The sequence below is a fragment of the Eubalaena glacialis genome, chromosome 1 (assembly GCF_028564815.1).
Source record: "Eubalaena glacialis isolate mEubGla1 chromosome 1, mEubGla1.1.hap2.+ XY, whole genome shotgun sequence".
In the NCBI taxonomy this organism is placed as follows: domain Eukaryota; kingdom Metazoa; phylum Chordata; class Mammalia; order Artiodactyla; family Balaenidae; genus Eubalaena; species Eubalaena glacialis.
Genome location: NC_083716.1, coordinates 84,160,138 through 84,184,136, shown reverse-complemented (window position 1 = coordinate 84,184,136; position 23,999 = coordinate 84,160,138). Strand labels below are relative to the sequence as shown.

At 36.3% G+C, this 23,999-nt stretch overlaps 1 protein-coding gene across 1 annotated transcript in view; it reads left to right on the top strand.

Annotated features, from left to right (window-relative positions):
- RYR2 (ryanodine receptor 2) overlaps nt 1-23,999 on the top strand; it is a 537,153-nt gene that overhangs the window by 53,415 nt on the left and 459,739 nt on the right. The window contains exon 3 of the mRNA XM_061190410.1: nt 1,788-1,896. Within this exon, the coding sequence (XP_061046393.1) occupies nt 1,788-1,896 (109 nt within the window). The remainder of the gene's footprint in view (nt 1-1,787; nt 1,897-23,999) is intronic.

Sequence of the window (23,999 nt, the reverse complement as noted above, 5' to 3'; positions counted from 1 at the left end):
GGGGTGCATCCCTTCAAGGTTTCAAAAGAGAAAGATTAGCACATACACAGCAACTCAGCATGACCTTGCTGTCTGGGAAGGGGACCTCATCTCTGAAGGAGTACTAGCATTGGCATTGTAGATAAAATGCCCCCATTTCCTATCTTCAAAGTGGACATTCTAAACAATCTGGTAAATGCATTTTAAAAAAATGGTCAAAGCAGATGTACAATGCATGTTTGACAGACCAATGCATGCATTGCTAACTATTCCAGTTAGCATGAAGTTCAAGCCAAATCATGTATAAGCCAGAATGACTTCCCCATACCTCGACGTTTGAAAATTTCGTGCATTACCGCAGAGTATAAAAGTAGTAGCTGCACCCAGATTTGAGAGATTGCTTTGACTATTGGCTGAGATAGTTTGAGGGGTAATGGAAAGAAATTGGGCTGGGGGCCACAGAAGCCCATAATAAGAGGATAGAGGAATTCAGAAAACGAAAGTTCATTAAAAAATAAAACAAAGCAAAACAAAAAACATGGGTGCCAGGAAGGTTTGTGGGGTATGAGTAACTAGTGATTATATGCTTCTTTCATCCATAAAATAATCTTTAACTTTAATTTTAGAACCCTGGTACCTAATCTTTCCTAGAAACCATAAAGCATCATTCTCTGCTGATAAGGATCTTTTTATTGATAGTGGCTCAATTTAGTAAATACTTAAACACTGTACATTGTAATTCTGATGCATTGCATCAGGTTATCAATTTATCCTCCTAATGTTCTTTTTAAGAAGACATATTCTCGCTTGTGTTTTGTGTTTAATGTATTTATAATGTTCTTCTGTTGTGAAAATGCTCCTTTGAACATCTTCCCATACCCAGCTGGATTGCCTCCTGGATCCTGCTTATCTAAAGTAAAAGCATGCATGCACGATAATGCGTTTGTTTCTAATTGGGATAGTTGTTTCTAACTTGACAGTCGGTTCTCATCCTGTTTCCTTCACCTCCTTGGTAGTTACTTGTTGGGATTTTCAGAATTTATGGGGTCATTACTTGATTGGAATGGAAGTTGATGGAAGGAAATAGAAAGGAAAAGGAATGAGTGAGAAAATAAAGCGATACACAGACACCGAATAGAAGTCAAATTATTGCATCCGAAGTTAGAGGCCAGATATGATACCCAACTTGAGTAAGACAAGCTAATCGTTGTCTTTGTGGATAAGGGCAAGCCTGTGTAAATCAATATTTTATACCAATCAATTTTATGTTTGCTTAACTTCACTGTTAATTTGAGTAAAGTATTTTTCTGTCCTTTTAATTTTTTTATCAGCGAAGTACTTGATAGACTAGAAATGAATGCTCTAGAGTCAGAGAAATCTGGCTTTTTAGTCCCGGCTTGAAAAATTTAGTAATTGTGACTTTGGAAAAGTAACCTAACTTCTCTATATTCTTGTCCACACAATAATAGTAATAATCCTTACCGTAGATGACCACAGGAGTTATTGATAAAGCTCCGAGTGCAGTGCCTAATCAGGGTAGGCACTCAATAAATGGTAGCTTGTAGTTATCCATAAATTAAAATGTGGATTAAGTGTGAGTGGTATAGACAATGTATTTGGATGATTTGGGAGCTCATATTAGAGAATTGCCAAGTACTCTTTCTTCTTTCTGTGAAAGAAACTGAAGTATAATAAGGTAAATTGGGTCTGGATGCTTGATGATGGTGGTGGTGGTGGTGGTGGTGGTGGTGGTGATGATGATGTTGACGACGACGATGATGATGGCGGCTTTCCTTCTTTCTGCACAGAATGTCCCCCCAGACCTCTCCATCTGCACCTTTGTGCTGGAACAGTCCCTCTCTGTCCGGGCCCTGCAGGAGATGCTGGCTAACACTGTGGAGAAGTCACAAGGGGCAAGTACTTAATTTATGTTGTCTTGCAGTATTTTAATGAACTCAGCTACTATATGAATGATTTCTTTCACAGGTTTTGGAGATTTTCTTTTGACTAAAATATGTAAATGCCTTTTAGTTGTGATTTTCTTAAGTTTGCCGTTCTGCTTCATCCAGCAGATCTGTTGATGTCTTAAAGAACTTAAAAAAATCCATCCTCAGGGAGATCTGTGTCCTTGAACCTCATGCTTATGTCAATGGTTACAATAGAATCTTCTCCTTGAGCATTTGTGTTTCTAACATTTTTGGAGTTGTTATTTTGACTCTTTCAATTAATTGCTTTATGCATGGCTGTCATTAGTCTTTATTTCATTCTCAAATGCCTCTAACCACGTGACTGTGTCCTAAGCTTCTTTATGGCAAGTAAAATTTCATGGCACTCATATATTTGAAGTAACGAAATTATGGTGTTACAGCTTTAGTCAGTTGTAATTTTGCAAATAGCTAATCATTTTCTTCTGAAGCTTGAAATTTTTATTCTGTCCCCTAATGCAAACACTTTTCTTTGAAAGCTTATTTGGTAATTTAAATTATGTTCCATTCTATGCTGTGAGTGATTTCTGGGCTACTACCCATTCTTAGCCAATTCATTAAATTTTAGAATTAAGTAGGAGGATGAATGGTCAAATTTTTGTTTCCTGTTTATTTGTTTGCTTGTTGCTATAATTACTGCAATGTACGGTTTAATAAGCTATACTATTTCCAGGAATAAAACTGAAAATTTTTATTTGCCATTATTGGTCCATGTGTTGCTGCTTTTGTTGTTAATCATTGCTCCGGTTTGGATAAGTAAAGAGATTAAAAAATGATAATACATGGTTTAACAGAAAATGAGTGATCAATTCTGATGTAATGTATTTTCATTAGCCTTGTAGTTTTTTAAATTTTAGTGTCACACAGCTTAGGACTTTAATTGGTTTGTACATTAATTTTAAATTAATTTAAAATTTTAATACTATACGACATACGTATGTATGTATGGAGGAGAAAAGTACGTTTGTAAGTATGGAGGAGAAACTTTAGTGATCTTTATTTGATATTAGACTAACAGCTTATTTTTAAAAAGATCCAAATATGTTATGCGTATTTTAAGTTTTCAAGTTCATTTTTGGTTACAGCAGTTTGAAATTAAGGTATTAAACTACGTAAGGTTAAAAAAATGTTTTTTCTGTTTTTTAATGCAGTGCTTTTGGATTAGGCTTGAATCAAAGAGGAATAAAACATTTCTCAGTTTAGCTAGTTTTCTTTCTACCTGGAATAACCCCTCCTGATTTTTAAACATCACATATCAACTTTGAAATTCAAATCTGTCTTTACAAAGGAAAATCCTTTTTCTTTTGCATGAGCATCTAGAAAAGTGTGTATTGTCATTTCACTTATCTTTGTAGATACCAACTTATGATTAAATTCCCATAAATTTAATTTTTATATTGCTAAGCTGCTTTTTCTAAATTTAAACTTTTGAGAAGATGTCTTACCTCCCTAGAATCATGGCGTTGGATTAGGCAAGCTCTCAATTTTCTGTGTATATAGGAAGTTTTGAAAATACTATTTTTGGACTTATGTTTTGAAGATACTTATTAGAATTTCTGCCCCCCCCACGTATTTATTTAGCTGAATTTTATTTTGAGTTGTACTCCATCTAGAAAGTTTCTATCAGAGATAAAGTGGTAATGTGATATGTGGAATACCATTTATAAAGACCAGCGTGGCTACCGTAAGACATTAATTAGAAAAGAAAACTTGAGAAAAACCTGCTACAGGAAAGCAACATATTTCATTGAGCCAAATCTCACTTTCAAGCTAGTAACTTTTAGGAAGAAACCACTGTCAAATAGCTCCAGAGGAAACTGTATCTGGGGGAAGGAAGGATTCTTAGACTGCAGAGGAGTTTTGATTATACCCAGGAGTGGTGTTCAAAATACTTCATAACTAGTTTGACACAGGCATCGATTACTCAGAGCGGACCTCAGTCAAAATGCTTGAGTCAAGGTCCTGGGGAGATTTGGGGGGTGGTCTGAGCAGTTTGGGGGTATCGTGGAGGAGTTGTGGGCTGATCAGAGTTGGGGCTGAGGTTATTTACCAGGAGGGCTAGTTTTCCACTGTAACAACCATCTTCATCAAAATAGTGCAAACCAGCTGAAGAGCACGTCTGATTACATGGGATCAGTGGATGCTGTTGGTACTTGTAGGAGTCAGTCTTTGGACTCCATAGGTATCCATATCCTCTTTACAAGAGCCTCATATGTCTCCTTTGAATTCATTATGGGAATCTGTGGCAAATGTCAATATTTTGTCAAGCAAATTGTCATCTCTAACAATAAATTATATGCAGTAGATTTGCTTAAAGAAAGATCCACTTTGACTGGGATGAAGTGTGTCAGGAAGGTGATGCTAATTTTCTTGAAATCATTTCTTTCCCTACCAATTAACAGCATATCAAAAAGAACCTGTGTATTACCTGATTCTCCCACACTCTCGTGATCAACTTTCTCTAAGAAACCTTGTTCTTTTTTTCAAAAAATAATTCTTCTTAAATTCTTTGTGTAATTCAATACACTTAATACTGATACTATTTAATGTCCAAAATGCTGTCATAGGCATGGTAGCAATACAAACACACTTGATGATGATAAGGAAAAAAAATTTCTGATCTAGAACCATGACTTTTCTTCTTGTGGTTAAGTACCATTTTGCTTGTATTCTTGGGTCCCACAGGATAAATGCATGGTTTTATTAAAGCTGCAGGAAAGCTAGCAGGAAATTCCCGACATCATTTGTGCCAAAACAAATCATGAAGATTATCGATAACAAAAGGAGATGCGTAAAATGAAACAGAAAAATTATTACCTAATTTATGAAGTTTTGATTCCACAGAGTTGCTTATTGTGGCTATTAGTAAAATAACTAACATATAAGTGGCACAAGAAGCATTCTGAAAGGTTTTATCAGGAGGGATTTTTAAAAGTATCACACTTTTTAAAATTAAACAGGTAAGACAGATCTAGATCTGATGTATATAATTCCACTAAACATCATTTAGCTTTTATTCTTAATCAAAGCATATCAGTCATAAATAGGCCAAGACCTGTTTAGCTTTATCTAAATGGCTGCTCACAGAGCCTTTAAAATCCTGAGGGTGGAGACAATGCACACAAAACAAGGAAAAAATGACTGCGGGAGCATTGCCCATCCCTTTGGCCGAATTTTGCCTGAGCTTCTGTACATGCATATCCTTGCTTGTGTTAATTTTTCTCTTCTCCCTCTGGGTTTTATGTGGCTCTGGATAACTTGTCTGCTTCTGAATCCACTTCTATCTCCTCTCACTCTTCAGATTTTTTATTGGCATACCCGGTGATATAGCATAGGCCTAAGCAGGGTTTTGTAGGATTTGTGAACAGTTTTAAGAATACGAGCTGTGCCACATATTCACTGTGTGGCTTTGGAGAAGGTCAGTCTTTATCATCACGTTTAGTGATTATTAAATGATGAGGTGTGTGGAATATTCAGCATACATTTAACAGTGGCTATTTTTATTGTTTTATTTATTCTTTTTCTCATACCTGTAAGAAATGGTTGGACTGCTACAATCCCTGACTTCCTTTTCCCTGGCCTTGCAGTTTCCTTCTCTGTGACCTTGCCTGGTCCAGGGTCCCCCTTCTCCCTCCTCCAATATCCCAGCCAATTGGTTCTGAGACGTAGTCGTGCCAGTTCAATGATGGCACAATTAGGTTAAAATATAGTCAGTGCCAGTTCAATGATGGCACAGTTAGGTTAAAATATAGTCAGTGATAGTATTTGCTTATTTCTGTGTGTGTTCTAGTTAATAAAGTTTAATAATTTAGGTGATCCTATGTTTTTGTGTATTTGTTTCATTATACCTTAATTCAGAAACATTTTTGATGAACACTTTCTCCATTAAATTTTATTTTTGTGATGCCTAGTTTAATTTAAGGATTCCATTTCACAGAAGCACAGATATGAAGTGAAAAGTGAGACAGTATAGTGGAAGGAGCTTTGGTTTTACAGTCTGTGAAATTTATTGCTAATTCTTACTTTTTCAAATACTATTTTTAATAGTTATCATTTGTTGACAGGCATTGCTTTTGTTTAACACCATGAGTATATTAAGTGGCTTATTATTTGTATTACTATTTAGGAGAGTATATACAAAGATAACACTGACTGTCCTTTCTGTCTTTTGGTTTAGCTGTTTCTGGGAGAATTGTAGAACCCTGTCCCTTTTGACTTTGGCTTGTAACCACTTGACTATCGGTGCCTTGTTGTTAGACAATTAGCAGCTTGAACTGCTAAACCAATATTAAACCAATATTAAACAAATATTAAACCAATATTTGCCCCTTATATCCTGCTTTTTGGAGGAAATTCGTAATTTTGGTAATTCTGATTAGTATCATTCATTCACTTTACGTCATATATTTTCCTCATTATTATAGGTAATTGGTAGTTTTCTATAATTTCAATTACAACTGATGCCTTAAATATCTATAAAATTTACAATGTAATATTATAAATATTACTTATTATGAATGTCAGTCAGTTGTAATCATTCATTTATTTAATGCAAACTTTGAACATTTATAAGATATACTTTATAAGGCTCTGTGGATAGAAAGATGAATAATAGGTGATTTTTGTCATCAATGGATTCACAGCCTAATGCAGGAATAGAAGGAAAATTATAGTTCAGTATGATGTGTGTTATCATGGAAGTGTAGATATAGTGTTAGCACAGGGAAGGGACTGAGTTTGTGAAACTTGGCATTCTTTTGAGTGTTCTTTGGACTTGCTACATCATTTCTAAGACAAGTAGAAATAATATTAAAACTATTAATATAAAAATCACTTAAAATTTTTCTCCAAGGAACAACTTGGTCTCATTAGACTATTCTTTAGAATTCTATTAGAAACTAGTACTTGCCAGGAGGACTATGCATAATATGTCCAGAGATATTCCTAATATGATTTTTGTGTTTCAGTTTACTGAAATGGTTTATTATTTTATATGAAATCCTAAGAGTGTTTCATATTTCTAAATTATATACTGTCTTGTAATTACAAAATACCACTGTGACTTAATTATTAATAGAGGTACGTCAGACTCAGACATGTTCAGTTTTTATGAAAAATGAAGTTATAGAATATGGAGTATTATTATACAGTTGTACCATTCTTCTAATAAAACCTCTGCTTTTTTAAAGCATGTACTCTGAGAGTATTCAAAAATGCATCAAGAAGTAACCAGCTAAATTTACTGGTAAATGAGGTGTTTTTTTTTTTCAATACATTTTTTAAACATTGAAGCACCATAGATGGGTTTTTTAAAAATACATTTATCAAACATTGAAGTATCAATTTCAGGCAAGTAATTGCATTTAAGATCATTTTATATAAATGCAAGAGTAGAAGTTGAAGTTCAAGAAGTTGTGTGCTATATTCCATGGTGGTTAAGCATACAGATTCTAGAGCAAACTCCTTGAGTTAAATTCTTGGTAATCTTAGGAAAGCTGCTTAATGTTTCTGTACCTCAGTTTTCTCATCTATAAAGTGGGGGAAAAAATAGTGTCCCCTTCATTGTGTTATTGTGAGAATCTAATAAGTCCATATAACTAATGTGTATAGAACATTAATGGCACACAGGAAGCACTATAGCTATGCTGTTATCTTATTACCGTGTTTGCTTTGGGAATGCAAATGTTTGCTCCAGACCAAATATTTGGTCCAAATATTAAAATCATTTTTGGCCCAAGTATTAAAAAACATATTTGGTCCAAATATTAAAAGCAAAACAAACAAACAGCAATAAAACCCCCAGTTACCTCAAGGCTCCAGAGAGTTCACCAAAAGCAGACATATTCTGGAGAGGAGCCAGACTTGGAAAATGGAATTGGTGCCAGTGACTTTTATATTTTTTAAGGCTTTTAGTCTGGAGGCTGACAGAAGTCAGTGCTGTGTGGTAGCGAAAACTCTAAAAGAACATGCACAGTCTCTCTGAAGACAGAAAGTCAAGGAGTGATCCTGGAAAAGAGAAATCCAGAGAGAGGGAGCCCCAAATTCTGTGCATACACTCTGCTCAAGTCTCTGGCTGATGCTTAGCCACGTGTATGGGGGGCAGGTGTGAATTCAGTTACCACTGCTAAGGGCAACACTGCACTGAGGTTTGCACTGCCACCAAGCATTTTGCAGTTTGTGATTTGAGTCCCACCAAGTTGATTGCTTGTTAAAGCAAATACAATCAACGTTCTTCAGTGGTATATAGCAGAATCCAGAATCTCAACGATATAAAAGGACAGGATACAATTCACAATTGCTTAAAATATATAGAAACATGCAAATGTGACCCAATCTCAAGAGAGACGACTACCAAGAACAACCTGGAGATGATCTTACCAGACAAGGATTTAAAGCAGCTGTTATGGCTGTGTTCAGTGAAATCAAGGAAAATATGTTTACTGTGAACAAAAAGATTAAAAAAATCAAGGTATAAAAATTATTCAAAGAAACAAAATGGAATTTCTAGACCTGAAAACTACAGTATCTGAAAAGTTCACATAGCTAGTAAGTGGTAGGACTAGGGTACGGATTTATCTCCATTGGGCTCTGAAGTCTATGCTTTTAAGCTCTTTACTATGGAGTATCCATGTACTAAGAGGAGAGCCTAAGGGGATGTCACTACTAAAGCAGTGGGAAGAAGAGGAGGAGGACCCCATGGAAGGCTCTGGGAAGATGCAATCTGGGAGATAAGAGGAAAACTAGGAGAAAATAGTTACAGAAGCCATGTGTATTAGTTTCTATGGCTAACAAATGACTCCAAGCCTGATGGCTTAAAACACCATGAACGTATTATCTTAAAGTTCTTGAGGTAAGAATTCTAAAACTTAGTCTCAATGGGCTAAAATCAAGGTTTTTGCAGGACAGCGTTAATTATGGTGGCTCTAGGGAGGAATCTTATTTCCTTGCCTTTTCTAGCTTATATTTTTGGCTGGTGGCCCATGCTCCATCTTCAAAGCCAGCAACATACTAACATGTTACATATTCACAGGCTCTGTGGAATAGGATGTGGATAGTTTTGGGGTGCCACTATTTGGCCTACTACATCATGGAAGTATAGAGTCAGTAAGATGTTGTTGACAACATCAGATGAAAATCAGAGAAATCTAGTTGAATAAGGACTGAAAAGTGTACTTTGGTTTGACAGGAGCCTGGTTTTCCTGCAAACCAATCAATATGATTTTCAGTCTATTTTATATATACATACTAATCCATAGATTCATGCATATTTTACATTGAAAAGACTTTATTCTCTAAGGAGTTTTCGGTATTTATTGGTTACTCCAAAAGTGGTGCTCAATATTTATTTTATACTTATATTTAAATATATTTAATATTCTTTTATATTCTTATTCTTCTGGTATTTTGGTTCATGTTCACTACATCTAAAAGACTTATTTGTTCATGCTCTTGGGGGGATAGGCCAAGGATCAAAAATTAAGAGTTAATGTTGCATCCACCCTGGTTGAGTTTTATTTTCATACTGATTTTTTTACATTTGCTTTCTTTTCATTAAAGTGAATTGGGGTAATGTGGAGGAAAAAGGAAGGGTTGGCAAACCTTGCTGTGGATCATATAATATAGATTGTGTTCTGTACATTATTAAAAGTAGGTTTCTCAGATGGCTGGGCTAATGATTCACTGGGGAAAAAATTGAAGTTTACTTAAACACTTGGTATTGTTCATCCATTTTCAAATATGTTACTGCTCTACACAGTCTAAGTCTCCATTGAAATACAGAATCAAACAATTAGGATATAAAATTGTGATTACACTTTTCAATACTCTCGGGGCAGTAGATATCTGCCTCCGAAGAGACCAGAGCCAAAGACTGAATGGGGCTACTTTTTAATAAAGAAAAATAATACCACACTCACAATTTTTGTTTTTGTGTCAGCAAGATGCCTGCCTAGACTGTAGTAAGGAATGAATAAATTTTATATATTGATAATGTTAAAAGTCATTAGTGACACATAAAGCACAAGCAACAAAATAAAAACAGGTGGGACTACAGCAAACTAAAAAGCTTCTGCACAGCAACAGAAACAACAAAGTGAAAAGACAACCTATGGGATGGGAAAAATATTTGCAAACCATATTATGTGATAAGGGGTTAATATCCAAAATATATAAAGAGCTCATGCAACTCAATAGCAAAAACCAAATAATCAAATTAAAAATGGACAAAAGACCTGAATAGACATTTTTCCAAAGAAGATGTATGAAAGGCCAACAGGTACATGAAAAGATGCTCAACATCACTAGTCATTAGGGAAATGCAAGTCAAGACCACAGTGAAATATCACCTCATACCTGTAATGGCCATCACCAAAAAGACAAAATATAACAAATACTGGCGAGGTTGTGGAGAAAAGGGAATCCTTGTGCACTGTTGGTGGGATTGTAAACTGGTACAGCTACTATGGGAAACAGTATGGGAGATCCTCAAAAATTAAATACAGAACTACCGCATGATCCAGCAATTTCACTTCTGGGAGTATATCCAAAGGAAATGAAAACACTAACTTGAAAAGATATCTGCACCTCCATGTTCATAGCAGAATTGTGATAGCCAAAACACGAAAACTGCCTAAGTGTCCATTGATGGATGAATGCATAAAGAAATTGTGGAATATCTGTACAGTGGAATATTGTTCAGCCATAAAAAAATGAGGAAATCCTGACATTTGTGACAACATGGATGGACCTTGAGCATATAATGTTAGGTGAAGTAAGACAGAGAAAGACAAATACCGTATGATCTTACTTATTTGTGGAATCTAAAACAACAACAACAACAAAAACAAACTCATAGAAAAAAAGATCAGGTTTGTGGTTACCAGAGGTGGAGAGAGGAGGAATTGGAGGAAAGCAGTCAGAGGTACAGACTTCCAGTTGTAAGATAAATAAGTACTACGGATATAATACAGTATGATGACTATAGTTAGCACTGCTGTATGATATACAAGAAAGTTGTAAAGAGAGTAGATCCTAAGAGTTCTCATCACAAAGAAAAAATGTTTTTTTCCCCTTTTTAAAAATTAATTAATTAATTTTTATTTTTGGCTGTGTTGGGTCTTCGTTGCAGTGCACGGACTTCTCATTGTCATGGCTTCTCTTGTTGCGGAACACGGGCTCTAGGCGTGCAGGCTCAGTAGTTGTGGCTCATGGGCTTAGTTGCTCCGCAGCATGTGGGATCTTCCCGGTCCAGGGCTTGAAACTGTGTCCCCTGCATTGGCAGGCAGATTCTTAACCATTGCGCCACCAGGGAAGCCCTTTTTCCCCTTTTTTGCTTTCTCTTTTTATTTTATCTACATGAGAGGATGGATGCTAACTAAAATTATTGAGGTAATCATTTCACAATATATGTAAGTCAAATCATTATGCTGTACACCCTAAACTTACACCATGATATATGTCAATTATATCTCAATAAAACTGGGAAAAAGTAATTAGGGCCTATCATGCATGCAATATAAAAATACACTTAAATTTCCCTTGAAGTTTAAATTCCAGAACCTTGTCAGTCTTCTATTTTCATAACAGTAATAGAGTATAAAATGAAAGTACCTTCTTCATAATCCTTTTTTTTCCCCTGAAGATAACCACAGCTAAGATTGGCTTATATCCATCTAGAACATCATGTATAAAAAATATTTTTCCATAAACAGAATCATATTACAGACTATTGTATCATCTTCTACAACTTAATCATATATGGTTAAAAAAAATAAGGACACAAAAAGTCCAAAGGAAGAGAATCCAGGTTTAATTGAGCAGGGCTCTGGCTCAGATTTTCTATAATTCTCTTGACTCTGTTCTCTCTGTTTGTTTGGTTCTTAGGCTAGTTTCCCTCATGATTACAACAGGGCTGTATCATCATATCAGTGATGATATCCAAATTCAGCATCATCTCTAGGCACACAAAGCAGCTGACTTTCTTTGCTTTTGTTTATGAGAGTAAGGAGATTTTCCCAGAAACCTCCTGGTAGACTTCCCCTATGCCCACTGTCACATACTCATTGCCCAGATTATTTACCAGCAAGGGGAAATGTGGCCAGCACAACTGGCTCAGAGCATGGGGGGGGAGGGAAGAAAGGATACCTCTACAAAACTGGATTTTTTTGGGAGAAAGAAGAGGGTTATATGTAAATGAACGTTGGACGATTCCTAACGTTCTTTGCTACGATATATAGCAGACGTGGAGTTGGTACCCTTAAGCCTTATTTGGAAGTATTTATTTAGATTTGAGATCCTCCAGGTTCTTAAGCCAAACTAGATCTAGCAAGTTAAATCCTTACCTAGGAATAGAAATCAAGGTCTATGCTCAGTGGTCTCTGAAGCTGGGAAATGGAAAACCCATGTCTCTTCTCCACCCAACTGATTGATGCAGTATTCATTCCACAAAAGTGTGTTGAGTTGCTATTGTGAATTCTGGGCTGGTGATACAGGGATAAATAAGAAGGCATCCTTGCTCTTGAGGAATTTAGTGATCTAATAGTGAAAAGAAAAGGTAGATACATCATTGAATGTGGGTGAAGTGTGCTTTTGATAGTAAACAGTCCAGTGAGAGTACAGAGGAGGGAACTCTTAAGTACTTTCCCATCACTACCTCCCGTATATGAAGGCACACATCCTATCGTAAATGGCTGAGGTCCTCTACAGGTAAAAACAGTGAAAAGTTTAATGGATTAGTCTGTTTATATTGTAGGCAAGATGATGTTACTAGCTATTTATGTCGAAACTGAAATTCCCAATTATCTACTAATAACTTAACATTTTAGTTGAAGAGGCTGGGTTCTATTTGCCTTGCTGTTCACGAACATCCCTAGTAAAGCATAAATACTGCTTTTTGGGAACAGAGCTCTAAAGCTAATAAATTAACACATTTACTGACTGGGTGTGTTCGTTAGCCAGCATCTTGTCTCAAGCCTGTGTACATAATCATGCACCTGTCTTTCATCTGTGAAACTGGTGCAGTGATTTAGAAGGTGAATGGGATTATTATCTCCTAAAGGGCATATAGCTAAAAATATTCACTGAGCAACAACTATTTATCTACCACTTATGTGAATGTGGACATTTGTCTATGGCTGAGATATGCATCCTCTATTTGTAGATGTTTTCTGTTTTATTGTCTTTCTCTCTAGAAAGACTACTTCCTACTCTGAAGCTAAGTATACTACATATTGCTGTGTATTTGAATGATGTGGCTTCCAGAGACACCAGCACCAAACTCAATAAGGAGGTCAATTTAATCAACATGTAATTTAATCACCGTGCCAGCATTATGCACTGTTTTAGATTATGACTCTTGAATGTATAGATTATTTTATTCTATTAGTATCATTCAATTTGAACATCTTCCTCAGATTTTTTGGTATTTAAAATAAAAAATATTTTTCACGTGTAAATGCTTGATAGCAAATGAGTCAGATAGTAAATTTATGTGCTAGATTGTTCCTGAATTTACCAGTGATTTAAAGATATTCGTAACCTATTGAGCCAAACAGCCTCTAATTTTTAATCTCTTAAAGTAAACTGTATTTTCTTAAAACAGTCTAGTCTAATTTGACAGAATACATCCTCTTTCACTACTTTTTATCAAATACCACTTCCCCTTACTTCCTCGACCCCCTCACTAGCACTGTTTCTTACCTTGCTTGAGTTGTCTCCAAAGCATTTCTTTCCTTCTGACATACTATATATTTCTGTTTTTATTTTTATTTTTAAATAAGCTGTCTATCCCCATTAGAGTGTAAATCCCATGAGTGCAAAGTTTTTAATCTGTTGTGTTCACTGGTTTTACCAGTAACACCTAGGACAAAGCATGAGATGAACTAGATACTGAGGAAATATTTGCTGACTTGAGGGATTGCAAAATAGAATATATCAACCAAAAATTAAGGGGCTGAAAAATGCTCCAAATTCTGTGTCTACTACTATGGTGACAGTTTTGAACCTAAGTAGAACATTGACTGTTCAGTGCAGCTATTTTTCAACTTTCCCTTCTCTATTGCGAGAGAAAAGAAACATATTCAGAAGGGGAAATGAGAAAATAACCTTTTGGGGTTAGATAACCATGCATCCTTGTTTGTCTGGCACAGTTCAGGCTAACACCTGTCACAGCTTAATTCCTATTATCCCCCTTTCACTGTCCGTAGTGCCCCAGTCTGGGTGAGAAACTAAATGGCCATCCCCAGTCATGGTACCTTGGCGAATCATATAAAAGTTTCAGACATGTTCCCCAGAAAAAATACAGGTAATTTCTACACGTATAAAATCTTTCATATACTTTGAGATTTGAGGACTTAAAAGGAATCCAAGCCACTCTTTTGACTTGTAGCCACACACTCTCAGAATCTATACTTTTTTGCAACTAATCTCAGAGCTGTGAGAGAAGGACAGAGTCCGGTGGGATCTGTATAACTTCGAGACCAGATGGAACATTCTGACAGCATGAGGTCAGTACTGGAGGTATGACCAGATGTGACTTCTCTGACTTCTGAGATAATGGTGATGCCATTAGCTCTAAGAACCCCAACAGAGCTGTGGTCGAGTTCTTTACTGGAACAGGAAACCTTAGAACTGTCCTTAGACCACTGACAGAGTAGTACAGAGAGCAGCACACCCAGGGCACACAGAATGGGCCCCATAATGTAGTGCACTGATTTCCATAGTTCTGGAGACAGTGAGCCTGGTGTGAGATAAGAAGAACCTATTGAAATGGTTGCGTGATCTGACATGAGAGAAAAGTGTCCCAATGAGAGTAGACAGTGCAGACAGAGAGAGAGAGAGAAGTGATAGATAAATCACAGCAGAGACAACAAACGAAGCAACGTTAGGCCAGCAAAATTTAATACTTCATAAGCTGGAGTTACTTGCATTTGTTCACTCTACAGATGTACCATGAGTAACTTATGTTCCAAGCTCTGTGTAGAAGACATGGTGAAAGAGAGCCTGAGGAGCTAGGGGTGTTTCTTCCAGAACAGGACATAAGTGGAATCTGTGCATTATAATATAAACTATAAATTTTGGGGGGAAGTGAAGGATTAAAAACAAGATTCCAGGGGCAAAGATAAAAACTGAGATTATCTTTACACACCCATGGCCTGGAGATTTTGTTTTGTTTTCTTTCTAATGGTATTAGTGTGTATAACAGTTATGAGTAGGAAAATGGATTATATCATGTATTTAATCATGAGATATAGTCTCTATACTTCCAAAATGGATTTGAGGTGAATGCTACATAGTTATTTAAATTTAGTAAATTTGTAGTTAGTTTCACCATAAGGTGTTTTTGGTTCCTTTGAAAACTATTCAAGAATTGCTTAGGAAGAAATCTGTGCACCAGGGGATTCAGCCAATAATTAGATCACCCTCATGGTGTTTTCTCAAGGACTGTTTGGATTATGGCTTCTTTCTAGGTTGAACTGTTGAACAACTGTTCCCTGAGCAGATTGTTCCTAATTTAATTGTTGCTAAGTGAACAATCAGTTTTCATGAAGGAACTTAAGCTTTAGTTTTCCTTTATGTCTAGCTTTAGTTTTTCATTCTGTCCATTCTCTATCCAAATTGGACTCACTCCCTGAACATGCTCTATTTTCCCCAGATACATTACTCATATTCTTACCACACTAATTCCTCAACTTAGAATTCTGAGCCATTCAAAAGTTTACCCTGTCCTTCTATGCTTATGTCCAAGAAGGTGTCTTCCTTGAATTTTTTCATAATCCTCTCCGCCAGAAGTAATATTTCTACTCATGGATCCATATCACTGGGTTTTTAAGATTTTCTACATTTCTCTCATTTTATAATAATTATTTGGTATGTATTACATGTAATTTATTTACATTAGAATATGTTTTTTTAGAGCAGTTTGAGATTTACAGAAAACTGTCGGAAAAAGTCCCATAACCTTTCCCCTCCCCTACATCCTTTATTATTATAATACCTTGCATTAGTGTGATCTATTTGTTATAACTGACAAACATTATCACTCAGAGCTCATAGTTTACATTAGGGCAGATATCGACAAATCATTATCATTCAGATTTCATAGTTTATGTTAGGGTTCACTCTTGTGCTGTACATTCTAAAAGTTTTGACAAATACATGATGTCATGTATCTACCATTACTGGTGTTGTACAGAATAGTTTCACCGCCCTAAAAGTCCCGTGTGCTTCACCTCTTCATGCCTCCCTCCCTTCTAACCACTGATCTTTTTACTGTCTCGCCATAGTTTTGCATTTTCCATAATGTCATATACTTAGAATCAGACAGTATGCAGCCTTATTATTCTGGCTTTTTTCACATAGTGATATGCATTTAAGCTTTCTCTATGTCTTTTCCTAGCTTGATAGCTTGTTTCTTTTGATTACTGAGTAATATTCCATTGCCTGGTTGTACAGCAGTTTGTTTATCCATTTACCTATTGAAGAATATCTTGGTTACTTCTAAGCTTTGGCAATTATGAATAAAGCTGCTATAAATTCACGTGCAGGTTTTCATGTAGACATAAGCTCCCAGCTCCTTTGGGTAAATACCAAGGAAAGAGGTTGCTTGGTCGTATGTTAAGAGTATGTTTACTTTTGTAAGAGACTGCCAAACTGACTTTCAAAGTGTCTGTAGCATGTGGCATTTCATGAATGAATGAGAGTTCCAGTTGCTCCACATCCTCATCAGCATTTGGTGGTGTCAGTTTTTGGATTTTAGCCGTTCTCACAGTTGTGTAAATGGTAACTTACTGTTATTTTAATTTGCAAGCTCCTGATGACATATGATGTAGACCATCTTTTCATATGCTTCTTTGCCATAGTGTCTTTTTCTGTGAGGTGTCTATTGAGATCTTTTGCCAAATTTTAAATTGGGCTGTTTATTTTCATATTGTTAAGTTTTTAAAATTGAAGTATAGCTGATTTACAATGTATTAATTTCTGCTGTACAGCAAAGTGATTCAGTTACATGCATACATATATATATATATATATATATATATATATATATATATATATATTCTTTTTCATATTCTTTTCCATTATGGTTTATCACAGGATATTGAATATGGTTTCCTGTGCTATACAGTGGCACATTGTTATTTATCCATTCTCTATATAATAGTTTGCATCTGCTCATCCCAAACTCCCAGTTTATCCCTCCTCCATCCTCCCTCCCCCTTGGCAACCACAAGTCTGTTCTCTATGTCCGTGAGTCTGTTTAGTAGATAAGTTCATTAGTGTCATGTTTTAGGTTCCACACATAAGTGATATCATATGGTATCTGTCTTTCTCTTTCTGACTTGACTTTACTTAGTATGATATTCTCTAGGTCCATCTATGTTGCAAATGGCATTAGGTCATTCTTTTTTGTGGGTGAGTAGTGTTCCATTGTATATCATATTGTTGAGTTTTAAGAGTTCTTTGTATATTCTGACTACCAGTCTTTTATCATATATATGTTTTGCAAAGATTTTCTCCCAGTTGTGGGTTGACTTTTAATTCAGCTAACAGTGTTTTTCACAGAGTAGAAGACTTAATTTTCATGAAGTTCAACTTAACAATTTTCCTTTTATGGATCATGCTTTTGGTGTTGTACCTAAAAAGTCATTGCTAAACCCAAGGTCACCCAGATTTTCTCCTATGTTATCTTCTAGGAGTTTTATAGTTTTGTGTGTTATATTTAGGTCTGTGATCCATTTTGAACTCATTTTTGTGGCAGGTTTAAGATCTGTCTAGATTCTTTTTTTTTTTTTTTTTTTAAACATCTTTACTGGAGTATAATTGCTTTACAGTGTTGTGTTAGTTTCTGCTCTGTAACAAAGTGAATCAGCTCTGTGTATACATATATCCCCATATCGCCTCCCTCTTGCCTCTCCCTCCCACCCTCCCTATCCCATCCCTCTAGGTGGTCACAAAGCACCGAGCTGATCTCCCTGTGCTATGTAGCTGCTTCCCACTAGCTATCTGTTTTACATTTGGTAGTGTATATATGTCAGTGCTACTCTCTCACTTCATCCCAACTTACCCTTCCCCCCCCCATGTCCTTAAGTCCATTCTGTACTTCTGCGTCTTTATTCCTGTCCCATCCCTAAGTTCATTAGAGCCATTTTTTTTTAATTTTTTAGATTCCATATATATGTGTTAGCGTGCGGTATTTGTTTTTCTCTTTCTGACTTACTTCACTCTGTACGACAGAGTCTAGGTCCATCCACCTCACTACAAATAACTCAATTTCATTTCTTTTTATGGCCGAGTAATATTCCATTGTATATATGTGTCGCATCTTCTTTATCCATTCATCTGTCAACGGACACCTAGGTTGCTTCCATGTCCAGGCTATTGCAAATAGTGCTGCAGTGAACATTGTGGTACATGACTCTTTTTGAATTATGATTTTCTCAGGGTATATGCCCAGTAGTGGGATTGCTGGGTCATATGGTAGTTCTGTTTTTAGTTTTTTAAGGAACCTCCATACTGTTCTCCATAGTGGCTGTATCAATTTACATTCCCACCAACAGTGCAAGAAGGTTCCCTTTTCTCCACACCCTCTCCAGCATTTACTGTTTCTAGATTTTTTTGATGATGGCCATTCTGACCGGTAAGTGGTGATACCTCATTGTACTTTTGATTTGCATTTCTCTAATGATTAATAATATTGAGCATTCTTTCATGTGTGTTGGCAATGTGTATATCTTCTTTGGAGAAATGTCTATTTAGGTCTTCTGCCCATTTTTGGATTGGGTTGTTTGTTTTTTTGTTACTGAGCTGCATGAGCTGCTTGTAAATTTTGGAGATTAATCCTTTGTCAGTTGCTTCATTTGCAACTATTTTCTCCCATTCTGAGGGTTGTCTTTTGGTCTTGTTTATGGTTTCCTTTGCTGTCCAAAAGCTTTTAAGTTTCATTAGGTCCCATTTGTTTATTTTTGTGTTTATTTCCATTTCTCTAGGAGGTTGGTCAAAAAAGGATCTTGCTGTGATTTATGTCAAAGAGTGTTCTTCTGATGTTTTCCTCTAAGAGTTTGGTAGTGTCTGGCCTTACATTTAGGTCTTTAATCCATCTTGAGTTTATTTTTGTGTATGGTGTTAGGAAGTTTTCTAATTTCATTCTTTTACATGTAGCTGTCCAATTTTCCCAGCACCACTTATTGAAGAGGCTGTCTTTTCTCCACTGGATATTCTTGCCCTCTTTATCAAAGATAAGATGACCATATGTGTGTGGGTTTATCTCTGGGCTTTCTATTCTGTTCCATTGATCTGTATTTCTGTTTTTGTGCCAGTACCATACTGTCTTGATTACTGTAGCTTTGTAATATAATCTGAAGTCAGGGAGCCTGAGTCCTCCAACTCCGTTTTTCTTTCTCAATATTGCTTTGGTTATTCGGGGCCTTTTGTGTTTCCATACAAATGTGAAATTTTTTGCTATAGTTCTGTGAAAACTGCCATTGGTAGTTTGATAGGGATTGCATTGAATCTGTAGATTGCTATGGGTAGTGTAGTCATTTTCACAGTGTTGAGTCTTCCAATCCAAGAACATGGTATATCTCTCCATCTGTTTGTATCATCTTTAATTTCTTTCATCATTGTCTTATAGTTTCCTGTGTACAAGTCTTTTGTCTCCTTAGGAAGGTTTATTCCTAGGTATTTTATTCTTTTTGTTGCAATGGTAAATGGGAGTGTTCCTTAATTTCTCTTTCAGATTTTTCATCATCAGTGTATAGGAATGCAAGAGATCTGTGCATTAATTTTGTATCCTACTACTTTACCAAATTCATGGATTAGCTCTAGTAGTTTTCTGGTAGCATCTTTAGAATTCTCTATGTATAGTATCATGTCATCTGCAAACAGTGACAGCTTTACTTCTTCTTTTCCGATTTGGATTCCTTTTATTTCTTTTTCGTCTCTGATTGCTGTGGCTAAAACTTCCAAAACTATGTTGAATAATAGTGGTGAGAGTGGGCACACTTGTCTTGTTCCTGATTTTAGAGGAAATGGTTTCAGTTTTTCACCATTGAGAACAATGTTGGCTGTGGGTTTGTCATATATGGCCTTTATTATGTTGAGGTAAGTTCCCTCTGTGTCTACTTTCTGGAGAGGTTTTAATCATAAATGGGGGTTGAATTTTGTCAGAAGCTATTTCTGCATCTATTGAGATTATCATATGGTTTTTTTCCTTCAATTTGTTAATATGGTGTATCACATTGATTTGCGTATATTGAAGAATCCTTGCATTCCTGGGATAAACCCCACTTGATCATGGTGTATGATCCTTTTAATGTGCTGTTTGATTCTGTGTGCTAGTATTTTGTTGAGGATTTTTGTGTCTGTGTTCATCAGTGATATTGGTCTGTAGTTTTCTTTTTTTTTGACATCTTTGTCTGGTTTTGGTTTCAGGGTGATGGTGGCCTCATAGAATGAGTTTGGGAGTGTTCCTCCCTCTGCTATATTTTGGAAGAGTTTGAGAAGGATAGGTGTTAGCTGTTTTCTAAATGTTTGATAGAATTCTCCTGTAAAGCCGTCTGGTTCTGAGCTTGTTTGTTTGTTGGAAGATTTTTAATCACAGTTTCAATTTCAGTGCTTGTGATTGGTCTGTTTATATTTTCTGTTTCTTCCTGGTTCACCCCGGAAGGTTGTGCTTTTCTAAGAATTTGTCCATTTCTTCCACGTTGTCCATTTTATTGGCATATATATTTGCTTGTAGTAATCCCTCATGATTCTTTGTGTCTCTGCAGGGTCAGTTGTTAACGTCTCCTTTTTCATTTCTAATTCTGTTTATTTGAGTTTTCTCCCTGTTTTTCTTGGTGAGTCTGGCTAGTTGGTTTATCAATTTTGTTTATCTTCTCAAAAAACCAGCGTTGAGTTTTACTGATCTTTGCTATTATTTCCTTAATTTCTTTTTCATTTATTTCTGATCTGATCTTTATGATTTCTTTCCTTCTGCTAACTTTGGGGTTTTTTTGTTCTTCTTTCTCTGAACACTTTAGGTGTAAGGTTCGGTTGTTTATTTGAGATGCTTCTTTTTTTTTGAGGTAGGATTGTATTGCTATAAACTTCCCTCTTAGAACTGCTTTTGCTGCATCCCATAGGTTTTGGGTCATCATGTTTTCATTGTCATTTGTTTCTAGGTATTTTTTGATTTCCTCTTTGATTTCTTCAGTGATCTCTTGGTTATTTAGTAGCATATTGTTTTAAAAATTTAAAAAATTTTAAAAATTTACGAAGACTTGATATGTGACCCAAGATATGGTCTATCCTGGAGAATGTTCCATGAGCACTTGAGAAGAAAGTGTATTCTGTTGTTTTTGGATGGAATGTCCTATAAATATCAATTAAGTCCATCTTGTCTTATGTGTCATTTAAAGCTTGTGTTTCCTTATTGATTTTCATTTTGGATGATCTGTCCATTGGTGATAGTCGGGTATTAAAGTTTCCTACTATTATTGTTTTACTGTTGATTTCCCGTTTTATGGCTGTTAGCATTTGCCTTATGTATTGAGGTGCTCCTATGTTGGGTGCATAAGTATTTACAATTGTTATGTCTTCTTCTTGGATAGATCCCTTGATCATTAGGTAATGTCCTTCTTTGTGTCTTGGAATAGTCTTTATTTTAAAGTCTATTTTGTCTGATATGAGAATTGCTACTCCAGCTTTCTTTTGATTTCCATTTGCATGGAATATCTTTTTCCATGCCCTCACTTTCAGTCTGTGTGTGTCCCTAGGTCTGAAGTGGGTCTCTTGTAGACAGAATATATATGGGTCTTGTTTTTGTATCCATTCAGCCAGTCTGTGTCTTTTGGTTGGAGCATTTAATCCATTTACATTTAAGGTAATTATTGATATTTATGTTCCTATGACCATTTTCTTAATTGTTTTGGGTTTGTAATGTAGGTCTTTTGCTTCTCTTGTGTTTCCTGCCTAGAGAAGTTCCTTTAGCATTTGTTGTGAAGCTGGTTTGGTTGTGCTGAATTCTCTTAACTTTTGCTTGTCTGTAAAGGTTTTAATTTCTCCATCGAATCTGAATGAGATCCTTGCTATGTAGAGAAATCTTGGTTGTAGGTTTCTCCCTTTCATCACTTTAAATATGTCTTGCCACTCCCTTCTGGCTTGCAGAGTTTCTGCTGAAAGATCAGCTGTTAAGCTTATGGGGATTCCCTTGTATGTTAATTGTTGCTTTTCCCTTGTTGCTTTTAATATTTTTTCTTTGTATTTAATTTTTGTAGTTTGATTAATATTTGTCTTGGCGTGATTCTCCTTGGATTTATCCTGTATGGGACTCTCTGTGCTTCCTGGACTTAAGATTGAATATGTCGTTTCCCATTTTAGGGAAGTTTTCCACTATAATCTCTTCACATACTTTCTCCAACCCTTGTTTTTCCTCTTCTTCTGGGACCCCTATAATTCGAATGTTGGTGCGTTTAATGTACCAGAGGTCTCTGAGACTGTCCTCAGTTCTTTTCATTCTTTTTTCTTTATTCTGCTCTGTGGTAGTTATTTCCACTATTGTTTTTCTAGGTCACTTATCCGTTGTCCTGCCTCAGTTATTCTGCTATCTATTCCTTCTAGAAAAATTGGGATTTCATTTATTGTGTTGTTCATCATTGTTTGTTTGTTCTTTAGTTCTTCTAGGTCCTTGTTAAATGTTTCTTTATTTTCTCCATTCTATTTCCAAGATTTTGGATCTTCTTTACTATCATTACTCTGAATTCTTTTTCAGGTAGACTGCCTGTTTCCTGTTAATTTGTTTGGGGTAGTGGGTTTTTACCTTGCTCCTTCATCTGCTGCATATTTCTCTATCTTCCCATTTTGCTTAACTTACTGTGTTTGGAATCTCCTTTTCGCAGGCTGCAGGTTCATAGTTCCTGTTGTTTTTGGTGTCTGGCCCCAGTGGGTAAGGTTGGTTCCCGTGGTCATGTAGGCTTCCTGGTGGAGGGGACTGGTGCCTGTGTTCTGGTGGGTGGGGCTGGATCTTGTCTTTCTGGTGGGCAGGGCTGCATCTGGTGGTGTGTTTTGGGGTGTCTGTGAACTTAGTATGATTTTAGGCAGCTTCTCTTCTAATGGGTCGGGTTGTGTTCTTGTCTTGCTAGTTGTTTGGCATGGTGCATTCAGCCCTGGAGCTTGCTGGCCGTTGTGTGTAGCTGGGTCTTAACATTGAGATGGAGATCTCTGGGAGAGTTCTTGCCGATTGATATTACGTGGGGCCGGGAGGTCTCTGGTGGTCCAATGTCCTGAACTCGGCTCTCCCACCTCAGAGTCTCAGGCCTGACACCAGCCTGGAGTACCAAGAGCCTGGCAGCCATGTGGTTTAGATTAAAGAGTTTTCAACACAGGTCTTTCCAATTCTAGATCCCAGATCTTGACATTGGTGGAGGCACTGCGTGGCGCATCCTGTGGGCGGTGGCGGGCAGGCAGGCAGGTGGAAGATGAGGAAATTTTGGTTCCGCAGGCAGGGCTTCAACCGACCGCATGAGAAGCTCAAAGAAGAGTTCTTCGCCTTCCACCTCTTTTTTTTCTTTTTTGCATGTGGATGTCCAGTTGTTCCAGTGTCATTTGGTGAAAAGACTCTCGTTTTTCCATTGAATTACCTTGCACCTTAGTCAAAGATCAATTGATTTTATTTGTGTGAGTGCATTTCTGCGCTATCTGTTCTTTTCTATTGATCTATCTGGCTGTTCTTTCACTAGTACCTCACTATCCTGACTACTGTAGCTTTATAGTAAGTCTTGGCATTGGGTACTGTTGGTCCTCTTACTTTATTCTTCTCCTTCAGTGTTGTGTTGGCTTTTCTGGGTCTTTTGCTTCCCATATAAACTTTAGAATTAGTTTTTCAGTATCTACAAAATAACTTGCTGGTATTTTGATTGGGATTGCACTGATTTGTTAAAATCGTTGTATCCCTCATTGCACCCATTACTTTTTTATAGTAAATGGATGTGGAATTTATTTGAGTTTATTATTATATGGAGTTTATTATTATTCATAGTAGATCCATCCAAAGTTTAA